The following is a 15,712-nucleotide window of genomic DNA, read 5'->3' as shown; positions in this document are numbered from 1 at the left end:
CTGCCAAAAGGAGCACCTCCCCTTCCTCTTCTGTTACCCCTTCTAGAACCACGAACACCTTCTCGATTTCTTCGTTCACAAGTTAGAATAAATTTCCCTTGTTCAAACTTGGACACAACGTGTTATCCCGTTCCACATTCCTTATATCAATGACCTATAAGTCCATACTGGTTGCAAAAAATTGGCAGCTTCTCATATTTACTTGGCACCAGTCCTTTTTCCTAGCCCTAGTAGTCGAAACAAATCTTCCTAATTTTTTTATTTACATCCAGATTTACTTTCACATGAACAAAGGGGCCAACATAACCTGTCTGAAGCTGAATTTGCACTTTCACGATCTTTCTCATCTTTCTACACATTCCCTTGATCACTGCATCATTCAAATAATTATCTGGCAACTTTAATACTCTTGCCATACAACATTTTTTTTCCAAAGACACCGATCTAGGGTTCATGAAACCATCATATTCCATCAAGATCATTGTCCGATTTCTAAACAACCATGGTCCATTAAGCATTGCCGTGTTCTAGTCCCCCAAACATCCCTGGGTCATTTGAAAAAGAATTATATACATAGGAAAAGTGTACAAACATCACATAGCATATGTGGTAAGCCATCTTAAAATTTATGCATTACATTTATATATAAAAAAGGAGGTGGGAAATCCGTGGGTCCCGTTGCGTTTCTATACCTTCTCTTTTCTTCTCCCCTTCCTCTCCAGTTCTCCCCTGCACACCCTCCTCGCGCCTCTGCAACTGCAAACTCCAATCTGTTCCCACATCTGTCGCCGCCGCCTCGCCTCACCTTCCCTCCTCCCAACAGAGCTGCTTCTAGGGTTTCGCCTCGGGTTCCTCCCTTCCGCATCTCCTCGTCTCGAGCAACTCGGCCGTCCACCCTCTGCCCAGCGGCTGCGTAGACGTCGGTGGCCGTGGTGGCCTAGGCGTAGCCAGAGCTAACTTTTCTCGTGGGCGGCGCTTCGGGGGAAGGGAGGCCAGTCGGCGAGCTGCGGTGGCCATGTCGCAGACGAACTGGGAGGCTGACAAGATGTGAGGATTTTGTTTCTTTTCGTATTCATTCTGTTATTCGCGGCATGTTTTGGTTGGGCGACGTTGTTGTTGCTTAATCTGGGTGGCGATTATTTGAGCAAAAATCACGGGAGGGGCTACGAAGTTTGAACTGAAGTAGACGAGAGGAGACCCGTGGTGCGGTGGTGGCGCGTTTGGCCGCTAGGGTTTCAGGAGTTTTTTTTTTTGCGGGTTTGGTTTGAGCTTTGTTTTACCAGTTGAAGGACCTACTGTTTTGACTATATAGCTCTTCAGTGAAATCTGGCGTGGTGATCTCTCAAATATCAGAGAACTGATTTGGGGATTTGAGAACAGCAGGATAACTTGTCCATCAGATTTGAAATACCGGTAGTAATAGTTGACCTATCCATTATGGATATAAGACAAGGGAGTTCGATTTGGTTCATGGGCCGCGGTAATCTTCTTCAGGAAGATAGTATGGAGGGAAGTACCAGCGAATAAGTTGATTCCTTACACATCGATGACTAGATTTGTACTCACATATGAGTTTCAACATTTCTTGTATGCGGAAGGAGGTGAAATATCTCATTCTGCTTCTGGGAACTAGACCTACTAATACTTTTCATGATTTTTCAGTGTTTCACGGAAACGTGCACTAGCAAACCTAAGCATTTGTCGTGCATAAGATCACTCTAGGTGACGATGTGCTAGTGTTAAAATAAAAGTTGAAGAAACAAAATGAATATACATTGATGCAGCATAAATGTGCCATTCAAGTCTTAATGTTTTATGCCCAAGCTGGTTATTCACCATACTGGTTGCGGGTCTTTTGAATGGTATTGTACTTGTAGTTGAAGAATTGTACTCCTATGTCTTAGTGCATTTAACCTTCACCCTAAGGACTAATGTTTAACTGCTTGCTGAAACAGGCTCGATGTTTACATATACGACTATTTTATGAAGAGAAATTTGCAGGCAACTGCAAAGGCCTTCCAATCAGAAGGGAAGGTTTCTTCAGATCCAGTTGGTATGTGCTTCTCAGCAAGTTTAGCTACTTATGTCCTGGTTTTTGCAACCTTTCCCTTTAAACATTTTGTTCGTGAAAACTATTGCTCACTTTTTAGGCTGTGCTTCCATGCAGCAATTGATGCACCTGGTGGGTTTCTTTTTGAGTGGTGGTCAGTTTTTTGGGATATATTCATAGCAAGAACAAACGAGAAGCATTCAGATGTTGCAGCGTCATATATTGAGGTAAACAGTTATGCATTTGATTATCCTTATTATATGGGATCTACTGAAGAAACTTCAAATGAACTAAAAATCCTATGTGACCTGTAATCTGATGTCAAATGTCACTAATTTTAGTCTGCAGGGCCTGCGAGGTCCTTTGGTTTACTACAATTTGTTTGCTGTTACTGCTAAATGACACTTAGGAGGTGTTTGGTTCGTGAGTCAGTAACCAATTTTACTGCAAGGCCTGTGAGGTCCTTTTTGTTTACCACAATTCGTTTTATTCATTTTCTATTGCTTTTAAATGACACTTAGGAGGTGATCCATTTACACCGGTGTTTGTTTAGACTGGGTCATAATCAGTTGCCGCAGTATCAGTTCCTGGCCTAGTGGAATTCCGTTTCCGCCCGAGATCCGGTGTAATCGCATCTGAGCTCCTGTAAGAAAAAAAAGGAAAATCTCCCATACGAGTTTATCCCCAGGAGACCACGATGTATTCTCCACGATCTCCCCTGGCTAGAGGGTGCCACCGTCGCCACAAACCGGCCGTATCATTCTTCCCTTCGTCAAACTGCCAGACCTGATTCATTCTCCATGACCCCCATCTCATGCAATTGGATCTTAGCGACGCCTGAGTTTTGGTCGAGGCATGGCGGAGACATGAAATCGTGGCTGGGCTGCCACTCAGGAGATCTTTTGGGTTTTGATTGATGCGCTCTAGATTGATTTTTCCTAATCTGCTATGTCTTATGAGGGCTGATGCAATTTTTGTTCTTCTCCCACGTGCTATTTTTGTTTTTCTTCCGCAGATGAAATCCCTTCTAATCATTGACTTTTTGTAAATTGGTGCTGGATGTAAATGATTCAAAATACCAATTTGTATTCTTCGTTGTTTGGTGGTTTAAATTCCATTTGTGGATGTTCTTCCTAGTTGCATCCTACAGGTTAAAGAACACAGACCTAGCTTTGCAATTAGTTAACGTCATATTTCATGCTAACCAAACAAGATTGAACCTTCTTCCATTCCATTCCATTTACATTAACAGTGTGACACTGTTTTTCCACCACGTTTACCTTTCCATTACTTCTGACGAACTAAACAAGTTCTTAGTTCTTAAACTTCTTGTTACATGTGTTACGTCCACTATAGCTGGGAAATTCCGCTGTCGTCACATATGTTTTATTTTACATATTAATAATACATTGTTGTTTTCTATGTTTTCGCTTGTCAAGGGCACTTGGTTGCATATTGATCTAATTAATTGCATTAGAAAATCATAATTTTATTTGTGTTGCATCAATAGCTGTGATTCTGAGGCATCTTTTGTCCTGGATTGGTAGTTCTAACTCAGCTAGAATGTGCTGCTCTCTTTTCAGACGCAGCTCATGAAAGCCCGGGACCAACAACAGCAGTTACCTCAACAGCGGCAGCAGCAACCACAGCATATACAAATGCAACAAATGTTGTTACAAAGAGCCGCACAACAGCAGCAGCAGCAGCAGCAACATCAGCAGCAGCAACAGCAGCAGCAGCAGCAGCAGCAGCAGCAGCAGCGTAGAGATGATTCTTATCTTCTTAATGGTACTTCAAGTGGACTTTCTGGAAACAATCCTTTAATGCGACAAAACCAAAGTACTGCAAATGTTATGGCGACCAAAATGTATGAGGAGAGGTTAAAGTTGCCTCCCCAGAGAGACTCTTTGGAAGACGCATCTATGAAGGTATCACTGTAGCTACATCCATTGTTCTACATTCTTTTAGTTGGCTCCTCTAAAAGGTTTTCATTTATGTTTTCCTCAAAAGAAAAATAAGTTCATTTGTTATTACTCGTTATGACATTGAAACTTACGGTTGCAGCAAAGGTATGGAGAAAATGCTGGGCAACTACTTGATCCAAATGAAACATCACTGCTGAAAGCAGCTGCAAGTGGACAATCCTCAGGGTACTCGCTGAACTTGTAAATTATGAAGTGCTTTAACAAAAAATGTTCTGCATACAGAAGTAGCTGATGACATTTTAGCATTCTTGTTAAAAGTTACAAAATCATCATTTAAATGCCACACTTAGACTTGCTGGTGTGGCTGGCTATCCTTGCTGCCTTCTCCTTAGAGCCTAGATGTTAATAATCCTGGACGTGCATCAATTGTAAGGTTTTCAGTGTGTATGGAGTGTAGATGCGTACGCCCTATGAAAGTAGTTTCCGGAGGAAAATCTGAGAAGGAGAGGAAATATGGAAATGGAAATTTGCAAAACGGAAACGGGAACATAATTTTTTATGCGGAAACGGAAACAAAAACAGAACTGGCTGCTTTTGGAAACGGAAACAAATATGGAAATGGAAATTTGCAAAACAAAAACGGAAACAAAAACGGAGACGGGAACATAATTTTCCGACGGAACAGACATGGAAACGGAACTCTCCGTTTCTGTGAATATAGAATTTCCGTTCTTACTATGGGCCTATGGCTGTTTTGTAGCTCAGCCACCAAACAACACGCAATGACACAGTGAGCAGAATGGCCCAACTTCTACTACCACGCACGTACTCAAATAGACCCTATACGCAATTGTCCAGTACTACTACAATACTATGCTAATTCACTAACCTAATCACATTACTTTGTAGCCATGTTAACAATTGATCATTTTATGGTTAAAGTGTGTTTAAGTTCCGATCAACACCTGCTTTTGTTGCCATGTCCAGTCCGTATTTGCTCCGTGTTTGTTCCCGCTAGTAACTGTTTCCATATTCATTTCTGGAGTTTCTGTATCCGTTTCCGCTTACGCAAAAAAAAAATTACGAAAACAAATGTGGTAGCACCCAGCTCCGTCCGTTTCTGTTCCGTTTTCATCCCTATATGGAAGGACATACTGTTTCTTTATTAGTCAGACCGAATGATATATTTTATTCCGTATTTTTTTCTTAATATGTTAACATTTGCCCCCTATATAGGCAAATTTTGCATGGTTCCATTGGTGGTTTGTCGGGCACTATGCAACAAATTCAGGGTAGAAGTCCCCAACTTCCAGGGCATGCTCAGGTTAGTACCTTGAGTCTTCCTGATTTATCTATTATCTGTCAGCCCTAACTATACTCAGCTGTGAAAACAAGGAAAAACTATGTATGTGTTCTTTTAGCAGAGTATCAAGACAGAGATAAATCCCATTTTGACACCTAGAGCTGCTGGTCCTGAGGGGTCATTCATGGGTCTACAAGGTAATATTATTATTCCGCTCCAATGAATCACTATTCTCCACTAACGTCATTTTTTTTTCATTTTTCCCACTATTATTTCCAATTTTGTATTCATCTTAGTTGGGTGACCAGTTTTGTGAGGCTAATTTAGATGCATTCTTAACAGGATCTAATCAAGCTGCCAATAATTTGACTCTCAAAGGATGGCCACTCACAGTAAGGGTTTAGTTTATGACTAAACATTCACTATTTTGTGCTTCTTCATCAGTGTTGTATTCAGGGTTCAAATTTGTTGCGAGAGATTTCAGGCCTAAGAGGTTTCTGTATAAAGTGTCTGAATTTAATTCATCTTTTTTAAAATCGAAATGAATTTTTTTCCAGTTACGTCAGTAACCAGTCAAAAACTGCAAGGGCCCCAACTTGAATCCTAGTTACGTACACTCCACTTATGATTAATGACCTTCTATTCAGTATTGATTCAGCTTAGACTGAATTCCCCTACGTTGACGATACCTGACAAATATTTTATGGGACACACACTTGCCATAGTTGGTAATAGCATAGTATTTTTTGTAGTACTTAACTGACCAAGGGAAGCATCTAAATTTGCGTTGATCTGTTTTGTGTTAACCTGGTACATTATGACCATGCCTGTTCTTTCTTCTGTTGATTTGCACAATTTGATATTGCCCTAGTGGATCTCACCTTTATGCTATCATATCCCGGACCTTGTCTATGGCTCTCTTTGACCCCTGTACTTAAGTAATTTTAATTTTGTGTGGTTTACGTACAGTTAAAATATAGTGGTATCACAGACAATGTCATCGCCAGCAATTTGTGGAACAAAGGCTAGTTTTGTACTCCCTCTGTTTCATAATGTTGGGCATATATATTTTCTGTTCTATAATGTTGGGCATATAGTTTTTTTGAAAAGTCAAACCTCACAAATTTTGACCAAGTTTGTGGTGAAAAACATATACATCTAGAATGCCAAACATATACCATTAGATTCATCATAAGATGTAGTTTCATATTTTATATATTTGGTATTGTAGATATAAATAGTTTCTCTATAAACTTGGTCAAAGTTTGGAAAGTTTGACTCTTCAAAAAATCTATTATCGCACTACATTATGGAACGGAGGGAGTATTTCTTTTCCAATATAGTGTCAAATAGCAAATATGTGATTTGACATCTGCTAGTAAGGATGCTAAATTTTAACCTTGTTTTGACATGCATTCTGCTTTGTTTATCTCAGCAGGGACTTGAGCAACTTCGGTCTGGAATTCTACAGCAGAAGTCATTCATGCAGAATCAACATCAATTGCAACAACAGATCCAATTTCTGACTCCACAACAACAGCAGCAGCTTGCGTTGCAGGCGCAGCAAAATATGGCTTCCCCAACATCTAGTGATGTTGACAGCAGAAGATTGAGGATGATGTTTAACAACAGGAATGTAGTTCTTGGGCGGGATGGGCAGACAACAAGCGGTGGAGATATCATTCCAAATATTGGCTCTCCTAGTCAAAGTGGTGGTGATATAGACATGCTAATAAAGGTAGACCTTTTCATTTTTAACCGAGTGTTCATTTTCTTGTATTTTCTCCACCAACAGGTTTGTTTTTTCTCCTTGGTGAAATTTTATCTTTATTTTTTAATTGTGTCAAGTGCTTATTATATGAGGTAAGGCAACTCCTGTTCCATGATAGATGGGGGGTTTGATCATAGAAGATAGAACATCATGGCAAAATGTCATCATCTCAATCTGTTCATAACGTATTTTTGTTGCCTGTTATCACATTTTGGCATTTTCTGTAATGACAAAACAATGAATGTGAGTTATTTTATATTTGCCATTTTACCTGACTGCCTAAACATCTAATTCCTCATAAGGTGTTTGGCATGGTAAGGCCAATGTTTTAATAGTTCAAAGACAACTCATAATGTTCATAATTTTTTCTAGCTCCTGGATTTATACTTTTATATGGTATTGATTTTGTGGTTCTCTATCTTCCAACTCTGTTTTATTCCACTCATATGTATTATGCTTCCCTTTTGATACAAGATGACCTAATTTTATGTTACATTTGTCTTTGATGATTCAACTTGTAGATATGCCTTTGGGTTATTCTTCTAGCCTTTTTTTTTCTGCTGCCATGTTCTTATGTAGAATTTTCTGTTTAGTAGAAGAAAATTGCTAATGCACACCACCACCAGCAGCAACAGCAGCAACTATTACAACAACAAAGCAATAGCCAACAGCAGCACCATCAGGCTGTCTCCAGTCAGCAGTCTCAAAGCTCAAATCAGCTTCTCCAACAAGAAAAGCCAGGAACTGGAAATATGCCTGTTGATGGGGGCATGCCGAATTCTTTTGGGGCCACCGATCAAGTAAACTTTTGCAGCACACAAATGCCTTTTATGGTTATTTTGCATTAATCATTAAACCTAAAGTCCTCCTGTTTATAGTATACATAAGATCTGAATGTGCTGATAACTTTCTTTCAAATCTTCCTGCCAAATAATGTATTTTCACACGATATAATAGTAGTAATAACTGAGCTAAGTTTGCTGTGGTACATGATCCGGCCATGCCTACACCACTGTGTCTAGCTCCATGATCCATCTTCTAGGGTTTATAAAAACATAGAATTGTATTCTTTGCTCTGCACTACAGTTCATTTATCTATAGCACTAAATCGACCGAGCTGTTACTGCTCCTTGTCACCCTTACTGTTACTCCTGATCTTCCATTGTTTGTTGTTGTTGACGGGTTTAGATCTACTTCCCAGCAGTGACAAAAATATGACCAACCAGCTAGACCTCACCAGACTGGTAAAATTATATCAGTCCGGAAAGTGGTGCTTTCAGACTAGTAAAGATGTAACTTGATATTAGTGTTCATATAACACCAGAGAAATACAGTACCTCGACAGGCAAATGTGTAAAGAAAATATAGCAAACTGAAATGGATCATAGGAGACTGACGGTAACCTCTTGGTTATAGGCTACCGGTCTCTCCCCGGTTAACTTTCAAAACCGTCGTTTCATTTTTGCCTCCCACTGCTTTAGATTAGTGAAGTGACCGATACACTAGATCTCAGTTCATTTACACAAACAATACTATTTGTTGTTCAGTCAACGAAGAAAAGAAAGAAGCCTGGCTCTTCCTCTGGTAGAGCTAATAGTTCAGGAACTGGAAATACTGCTGGCCCGTCTCCAGGTTCTGCACCCTCGACACCTTCCACTCATACACCAGGAGATCCGATGCCAGTACCACAACTTCAGCAGAATGGTGTTTCAGCAAAACCCTTGGTAATGTTTGGCTCTGATGGCACTGGAAGCTTGACATCTACTGCAAACCCACTGGTATTCATATGTTTGATCGATTTTATTTTTATTTTTTTGGCAGTATAATAATAAAATTGCTTCATTACAGGGTGATGTAGACCGTTTGCTGGAAGAAGGATTGGATGAAAATGTTGAATCTTTTCTGTCACAGGATGACATGGATCCCAGGGATACCTTGGGACGCTGCATGGATGCCAGTAAAGGTATGCTTTTTAGTCCTGCTGATAACTGGTCCTTGTCAAGTTCAATCTGTGTGTTCTGTTACTTGTGACCGAGGTAATGTAGCTTGATAAATAGCCCTCGTTGCTGATCGCATGCCTATTTTCGGTACATTGGCCACAATCCTTATTCTAAGAACCACAATGCTAAAGATAGCCAGATGGCGTGGCTGCTAGGTATCGAAACTGCCTAGTGTACGATGATTTTTCGTTGTACGATATCGTACGACAAGACACAGGCACGTTTCCCGAGGTTTGGGCCCACACCACCAGATGAGTCTGGTCGTACAAAAATCGTATAGATTTCTGTCGTATGTATAGCAGCTCTCGCTAGGTATTGTGTAGACATCGGTTGAGTCGAGAGAATAACTGGCAGAGTTTAAATTGCTTGTTCTTGCTTGCCTCAAACATAGATACATGGCATCCTTATATAGTTGGATGCTAAAGCCCTTTTCCTTCCCTAAAACAATATGGGCTCCTAATAATCTAGATTCCTTTATTAATCCCGAGCTTCATAATACAGTACTGTTTCCTAAAAGCACCCCTGGGCTTGATCCATACGACACCTTTCTCCGTGAATATGGTTTCTGCCCGACCCGCTCCCGCGTCGCTCTAGCTAGCTAGGGTTCCTCCTCACCTCCCGCCGCTGCCGGCCGTCCTCCTCCCCCGCGCTGCTGCCGTCCGTCGGTCGCCGGAGCCCGGCCCCTCCCTCCCCCTCCCGGATCCGCCCCTTGCGCCGCCTCCTCGGGAGGTGGCCGGGGCGGCGCGCCTCCTTTTTCCCCTCGGTCCGGGTGGTGCCGGCGGCAGCGGGACCTCTTGTCCCCGCGCGCTCGTTTCCTCTTCCCGGGGCAGGGGACGGCGGCGGTGCTCCTCGGTTTGGCTGCAGTCCGGCGACCCAGCGGCGGTGGCCGGCGGCAGGCGAGGTGGTGGCGGGGCTCCTTGGCGGCGGGGCAGCTTGGTGGCGCGGGGTGGTCGGCGGCGCGCCCCCGGCTCAGATCTGGGCCCTGCGGGCTCCATCTGGGTCCTAGCGGGCCGGCCCCCGGCGCGGCTGTGTCGTCTTCTGCGTGGTGGGGAGGAGGAGCAGCTCGGACCGGGGGCGGCGACGCCGACGACGTGCCTGTTGCAGCGCGAAGGCGGGAGCTTTACGGGCCTATGAGGGCCCGGCCGGGCCTGGTGTGCTCCTGCTATTGCGTCCGGTCGGCTACCGTCGTTGACGGTGGAGGTTGAGCCCTCCCGCGTGCTGACGGTGCTGCTGCCTCTAGTCCCGGCTCCTCGTCTTCGGTGTGCAGACCTCTCTTCGTGGTGCCGTGGTGAGACGGCGTGGAAGTTTCAAGATCATGTTGGCGCAGGGTGGTGATCGGTTTGGTGGCGAGCTCCGGAGCGCCCGAGGTGAAGGTTGGGATCGGGAGAAATCCAGGTCGGCTTGTCCGACACCGACGTGGTGGCGCCTGAGGGTGTCACCGGACCTTCCTGGAGGGCGTCGGGGGCTACCCTTCCTCTCTCCTCGTTGCGTACCGGGGGAAACCCTTGGCAACAGTGTCGTCATCGTCGCGTCCCTTCTTGGAGGTGTTGATTGGTACCGGCGCTTCGGAGTCTAGAGCTCGGTGGGAGATTTCCGATGGGCGCAGTGGTCGCGAGGCTTCTTCGTTTTTCTGTCGATCCGCCGTTGTCGGCATTTTTTCTTTTGTTCTTTCTCTTTCGGTTCTTTTGGGCGTGTCTGTGCTGCTTCCGCCCCAGCACCTATCGTTGGTTGTATCGGTTGGTTGCTTTGCAGTACAAAGCGGGGGGAAACCCTTTTTCGTTAAAAGCACCCCTCTTGGTTTGCTTGCTGTTGCGTGTCCTTGATCATGTGATCTCCTGCTAGTGTTGACCATCTTGCTAGCTCGGTACCACTGAACTATAAGATATACCAATGTCGACCCCCCCCCCCCCCCCCCCCCTCCTCCCAAGTGGTAGGCATCAAGGTCCAAGGTGCGGTGCACAGAAGTAGTTGTGCCCCGTGGCTACATCTCAACAATGTCACCATTGATAAAGTCATGGGGCCTTGGTTCCATATGGGAAGGGGGAGAGTATTTTCCGCATCTCTTTATTCTAAAACTGACTCCTAATGCAGCATCCGCGTTAAGCCACATCACTTTAAAAAGAACAGTCGTCGGATTATATCAAGAATTAATCAAGTCAGTTAGATCTTAGCGGTTGGGGCCTACGAACAACATGTCCTTTGATTAAAAGACACATTTGTTGGTGAAGATGTCCCTTGTTTAAAATATATCTACTCATGGGACACGACCATTGATGAAAAGATGTCCCTTCGTGGAGAGGCGTTTCTCTTGGTGAAATGATACCTCTTCGTGGAAAGACATTAGGAAAGAATCAAAAGAAGCAGAACGATTGTTACATTAACACGTCACAAAATTCAGGTTGTAACTTCACGAATGATGCTACCACTGAAATTGCCTTAGCTGTGCCAAAGTTTAACATTTTCATTTGTTTATGCACTTAAATAATGATTGAAATTTGTGACTGTGCTTAAAAATATATTCAAATTTCGTATACACGCATTTTAAAATAAACTTGTCCGCAGCAAAGCACAGGCTTTACACTAGTTAGATCCTCAAGCTGTCGGTAAGCTGTCGTCTAATCTTGAAATTAAATGCGATTGTGATATAACATGGAAAGGTATGCAGGATAGGGACCTGTGATATGATCATACCACTTTAGGTAACTATATGCAATCCTCTCCGTAAGAAATGTCTTGACATCAAATTTATTCCTTGCTCCATGTAAGGGAGCTCCTGCTTGCTTGCAGCTGTACCTTATGGACATTCAAATCTAGCTATCTTAGCAAAGAAAGTGACATTCAAATCTACAGGTTTTTCTTCTTCAGCCTTCTCGCCCAGCGTTGTCATTATTGACACGTTTTTGCGATCCCTGTTTCTGAGATCCTCAATGACTACCACCAGAAAGGGAATGTGCCAACCATTCTTATTTGAGATAAGTGTCTCCACTATAGCACTAACGATCCTAGACAGCAGAGCAAGCTTGATTGGAGCTATGATCTATATATAAAGGATCCCTTCCACTCTTGTGCGGAAAGATCCTTCTTCGTTCAGTCCAGTCTGATTTAAAACGTTTCGTAGTATTTAAAGGGGCTGTTGTTAGGGCCATTCCTTATTATACCGGCAGATGACAGTTATCTGTATTTAAAAATGATAAAGAATATGGGTTTGATTGTTATCACAATGGAGTGATTGAGTAATCAGCCGTGTAGGTTCCTCTCTATTTAGATAGACCCCATCGACATGGCCATTCCCTTCTCCTGGTAGCAAAAACCCATTAGAGTTCTGATTCTCAAAAGAAAACAGACCAGAAACTCGAAACTGTTCCTACTTGCCACGTGGCTTTATCAATTTTAGTCTAAAAGTAGGAAAAAAGGTGTCAAAAGTAGAAGTATCATAAATTCTTAAGGCGTCCAACTGCTGCAATCTTCTCAAGATCTGTTTGTTGCAGGCTTTGGCTTTGCTGAGGTTGCAAAAGCACGTGCAAGTGCAAGTAAAGTTGTTTGTTGCCACTTCTCATCCGATGGCAAATTGCTTGCTACTGGTGGTCATGATAAAAAGGTGTGGCTGTTGATGCAGAAGTAGCTATATTCTACCATTGTCAGAAAACCTTCAATCACACACCTGCTCCTCTGCAGGTTCTTTTATGGTGTACAGATCCCCTGAAGCCTAAATCGTCGTTAGAAGAGCATTCGTTTTTGATAACCGATGTTCGATTTAGCCCAAGCATGTCCCGCCTTGCTACATCTTCCTTTGACAAAACCGTACGGGTTTGGGATGCTGACAATGTATACTCCTTAGCATTTGTTTCCTCCTTTGTATACTCCTTAGCATTTGTTTCCTCCTTTCAATGTATTTCTCGTACGAAGATATTGCATTAGAAACTGCTGCAATCTTAGTTTGTTGTGACTAACTGATTTGACTGTGCAGACTGACTATTCACTCCGTACTTTCACGGGTCATTCAGCATCTGTGATGTCACTTGATTTTCATCCCAACAAAGAAGATATTATTTGCTCCTGTGATAGTGATGGGGAAGTCCGCAGTTGGAGCATTAACAATGGTAGCTGCCTGACCTGTGTCAAGGTTTTTAAGGTATTTGCCTATTCAGTTATGATTTTCACATACTGCACAATTTTCTGCTCAAACAATTATTTTTTTGATGGTTTTCTCTCATATTGTTATCTTCGCAGGGAGGTGCCACTCAGATGAGATTTCAACCCCGCAAAGGAAAATATCTAGCAGCTGCATCAGAGAAGGCTATCTACATACTTGATGGGGAGACACAGCATGCTTGTAGAAGCCCTTTACAGGTTTGTTACCAAAAGATCAGCTACAACATTTGCTGAGAGCATTTAAGAACGCATTTACATCCCTCTCATAAGAGCATCTCCAGAAAACGATTATAGGGTAGGAGGGAGAGAAGGTTTTTGGGTATCGTGGCTGCTGTTGCTTTTCCAGATGACAAAAAATTGGAAAGCAAATGAAACATGAGATCCAATGGTGGGGAGGCGGAGCTGACGGCTGCCGGGAGCCGAGCTTGACTTCGACCGGCGGAGGTTGCCGGGGTCGAGATGGTCGCCGGGCCGCCTAGGACAGGAGACGGGAGGCACCAGGAGCCGGGGGAGCGGCCAACTCCGGCGGTGGCGCGCCGAGAGCTCCGAAAGGGTCTGGCAGCTTGGCGGTGGTCTGGCCGCTGGATTGGAGGTCGCCCGGCCACTAATCGACCTCGACGGTGGAGCGACGGTGACATTCTCTGGTGGTGGAGGGGGTGGGGGGAATGGCCGGAATCGGCGGCAGCGGCTGGGGTCGTGGCGGTTGTCTTGGCCGACGAGAATGAGCGGTGGGGTGGCTCCGGGCTGGGGTCGTTATGGGACCGGCGGCGAGAATATGTCAGAACCGGGCGATGATCAGGCGATGGGGAAGTTTCAGCGTGGCAGTTAGGTTCCCGCCGCAGCGTTTTGGTATTGGGCAGCCACTAGAGGTTTTTGGGCAGCACTTGGGGCTGAAGTTTTGGGCTGCCCACAATTTTTTGCATCATCAAGTAGAGATACATCATCTGCTGGAGCTGGTCCTTTTGGCCCAAAGTGCCCCAAACGGCAGTTGTTTGGGCACTGTGGCTGTTTTTTATCAGCTGTTGGAGAACTCATTACTGTGCAAGTTATGCTGTGCCATGTCTTTAGTTTCTCCAGTAGTAAAAGCATACCAATTTTCTAAGATAGCAGTGGACAAAGAAGGTTCACTATATGCCCTTGGCACTAGGAGGCTTTAATCAGTAGGTTTGACGAAACTGAAATATGTTTTACACCTTTCTGTAGAATTGTGTTCCTTGGTCCAAGAGTTTCCATTTGACCTGCTAGGGAACAAACGGAGCATGGTCCATTAGGTAGACACTGCATGATCAGACCAGTGCACCCAGAATAAGTTCCTCTTTGCTAATAATCATCTCCTATATATATCAAAGGCATCAAAGATTATGATTCAAATGGTATTTCCTCTAGGGATTTTATGAACCTTAATTATGTTAAGTTGTATGTTTCTTCCATCTCAAAAAAGAAGTTGCAAGTATCTTGTCGTCCAGTGGTGGTGGTGGATTTTTGAGTGGGAAGTTCTGTTACATGTATGCAGGGTCATGCAAAGGACATTCAGTCAGTTTGTTGGGACTCTGCGGGTGACTATCTTGCTTCTGTTAGTGAAGATGCTGTCAGAATATGGTCATTTACTTCTGGGCAGGACGGTGAATTTGTGAATGAGTTGAACTGCAGTGGGAACAAGTTTCAAACATGTGTTTTCCATCCAGCTCACCCTTCTTTGCTAGTCATTGGTTGTTACGAGGTAAGTTTCGAAAGTGCCCTTTTAATCCCGAGCCCAAATGCCCCTCTATGAACAGGAAAAAAATAAATAGAAAATTGATTGAATTTGGGCTCGATCTTAGTTTTCTTCCTTCATGCACATTTTGGTGATGAAATCACATTCGTGGAGGTTTGGGCAAAAATAACAAAATAGCACTCTAAAATGCTTAAAAAAAGTCCTTTTGGAGCATCAATTTTGTTTTTTTCACCCAGCGCCATAGAAATGCCTTTTCAACTTTACTGTTCACGAGGGTGCATTTGAGCTTGAGTGTAGAAACTCCATTTTGCGAGCATGCTGATAGTGTGTGTTGCTATACTCTGCCGTGCAGTCCTTGGAACTTTGGGACATCAGGGAGAAGAATGCCATGACCTTCAACAATGCTCATGACGGTTTAATTGCAGCCCTAGCAGCATCGAGCGCAACAGGCAAGGTTGCCTCAGTTAGTCATGACAGGCTTGTCAAGCTCTGGAAATGACTTGTAAAATAGTGACTGTTGTTTGTCGACTTTTACATTCTGTTGCTAGATTTTATAGAGAACAGGATGGTTCAGATAACCACATGACAAGGAGGTACTAGCTAACAAAAGGCAGGTTTGCGATTTGTGGTTGTCTTAGTTGTATCTTGTATGCTGCTTCTCAAGTTTGTAACTCGTTATAGAATGGGCTGTTTGCCTGCTGTTACAGTGAGGACTTTGTGCTGATTAAAAGTTACAGAACTACCCTTGCCGTCTCATGTATGCCCTTTTGGAAGTCACCGTCCTGAAGCCTTGTAAC

The 15,712-nt window shown here is 43.5% G+C and overlaps 1 protein-coding gene across 8 annotated transcripts; it reads left to right on the top strand.

The window, feature by feature from the left end:
- The first annotated feature begins 668 nt into the window (after positions 1 to 668).
- On the top strand, positions 669 to 15,657 carry LOC109738532 (transcriptional corepressor LEUNIG). Of its 8 annotated transcripts, none has more exons than XM_020297628.4 (18): positions 669 to 1,047; positions 1,956 to 2,053; positions 2,168 to 2,277; positions 3,634 to 3,978; positions 4,115 to 4,200; positions 5,212 to 5,299; positions 5,400 to 5,475; positions 5,621 to 5,670; positions 6,714 to 7,016; positions 7,646 to 7,849; positions 8,597 to 8,827; positions 8,898 to 9,012; positions 12,538 to 12,647; positions 12,725 to 12,874; positions 13,017 to 13,181; positions 13,280 to 13,399; positions 14,715 to 14,921; positions 15,268 to 15,657. In XM_020297628.4, exons 1-18 carry the CDS (start codon positions 1,016 to 1,018, stop codon positions 15,412 to 15,414), a joined length of 2,637 nt encoding a protein of 878 aa, XP_020153217.2. In that variant the 5' UTR covers positions 669 to 1,015; the 3' UTR covers positions 15,415 to 15,657. The 8 variants fall into 8 exon arrangements, with proteins under 8 accessions (XP_020153217.2, XP_040259884.1, XP_020153219.2 ...); XM_040403950.3 differs by having other exon boundaries at positions 671 to 1,047; positions 6,717 to 7,016; positions 7,679 to 7,849; XM_020297630.4 differs by having other exon boundaries at positions 671 to 1,047; positions 6,717 to 7,016.
- Positions 15,658 to 15,712: the final 55 nt, after the last annotated feature.

This window comes from Aegilops tauschii, chromosome 3, assembly GCF_002575655.3.
Source record: "Aegilops tauschii subsp. strangulata cultivar AL8/78 chromosome 3, Aet v6.0, whole genome shotgun sequence".
Classification (NCBI taxonomy): Eukaryota; Viridiplantae; Streptophyta; class Magnoliopsida; order Poales; family Poaceae; genus Aegilops; species Aegilops tauschii.
Note: the sequence above shows the minus strand (reverse complement) of the source record. Positions and strands in the feature narration are given on the sequence as shown.

What these genes read in the sequence shown, in the direction of transcription:
- LOC109738532 (XM_020297627.4), top strand. Translation starts at nt 1,016, where the DNA reads ATGTCGCAGACGAACTGGGAGGCTGACAAGAT. An exon ending in AACTGGGAGGCTGACAAGAT is followed by an intron (nt 1,048 to 1,955) that starts GTGAGGATTTTG and finishes TTGCTGAAACAG; the next exon opens with GCTCGATGTTTACATATACG. An exon ending in GTCATTCATGGGTCTACAAG is followed by an intron (nt 5,476 to 5,620) that starts GTAATATTATTA and finishes CATTCTTAACAG; the next exon opens with GATCTAATCAAGCTGCCAAT.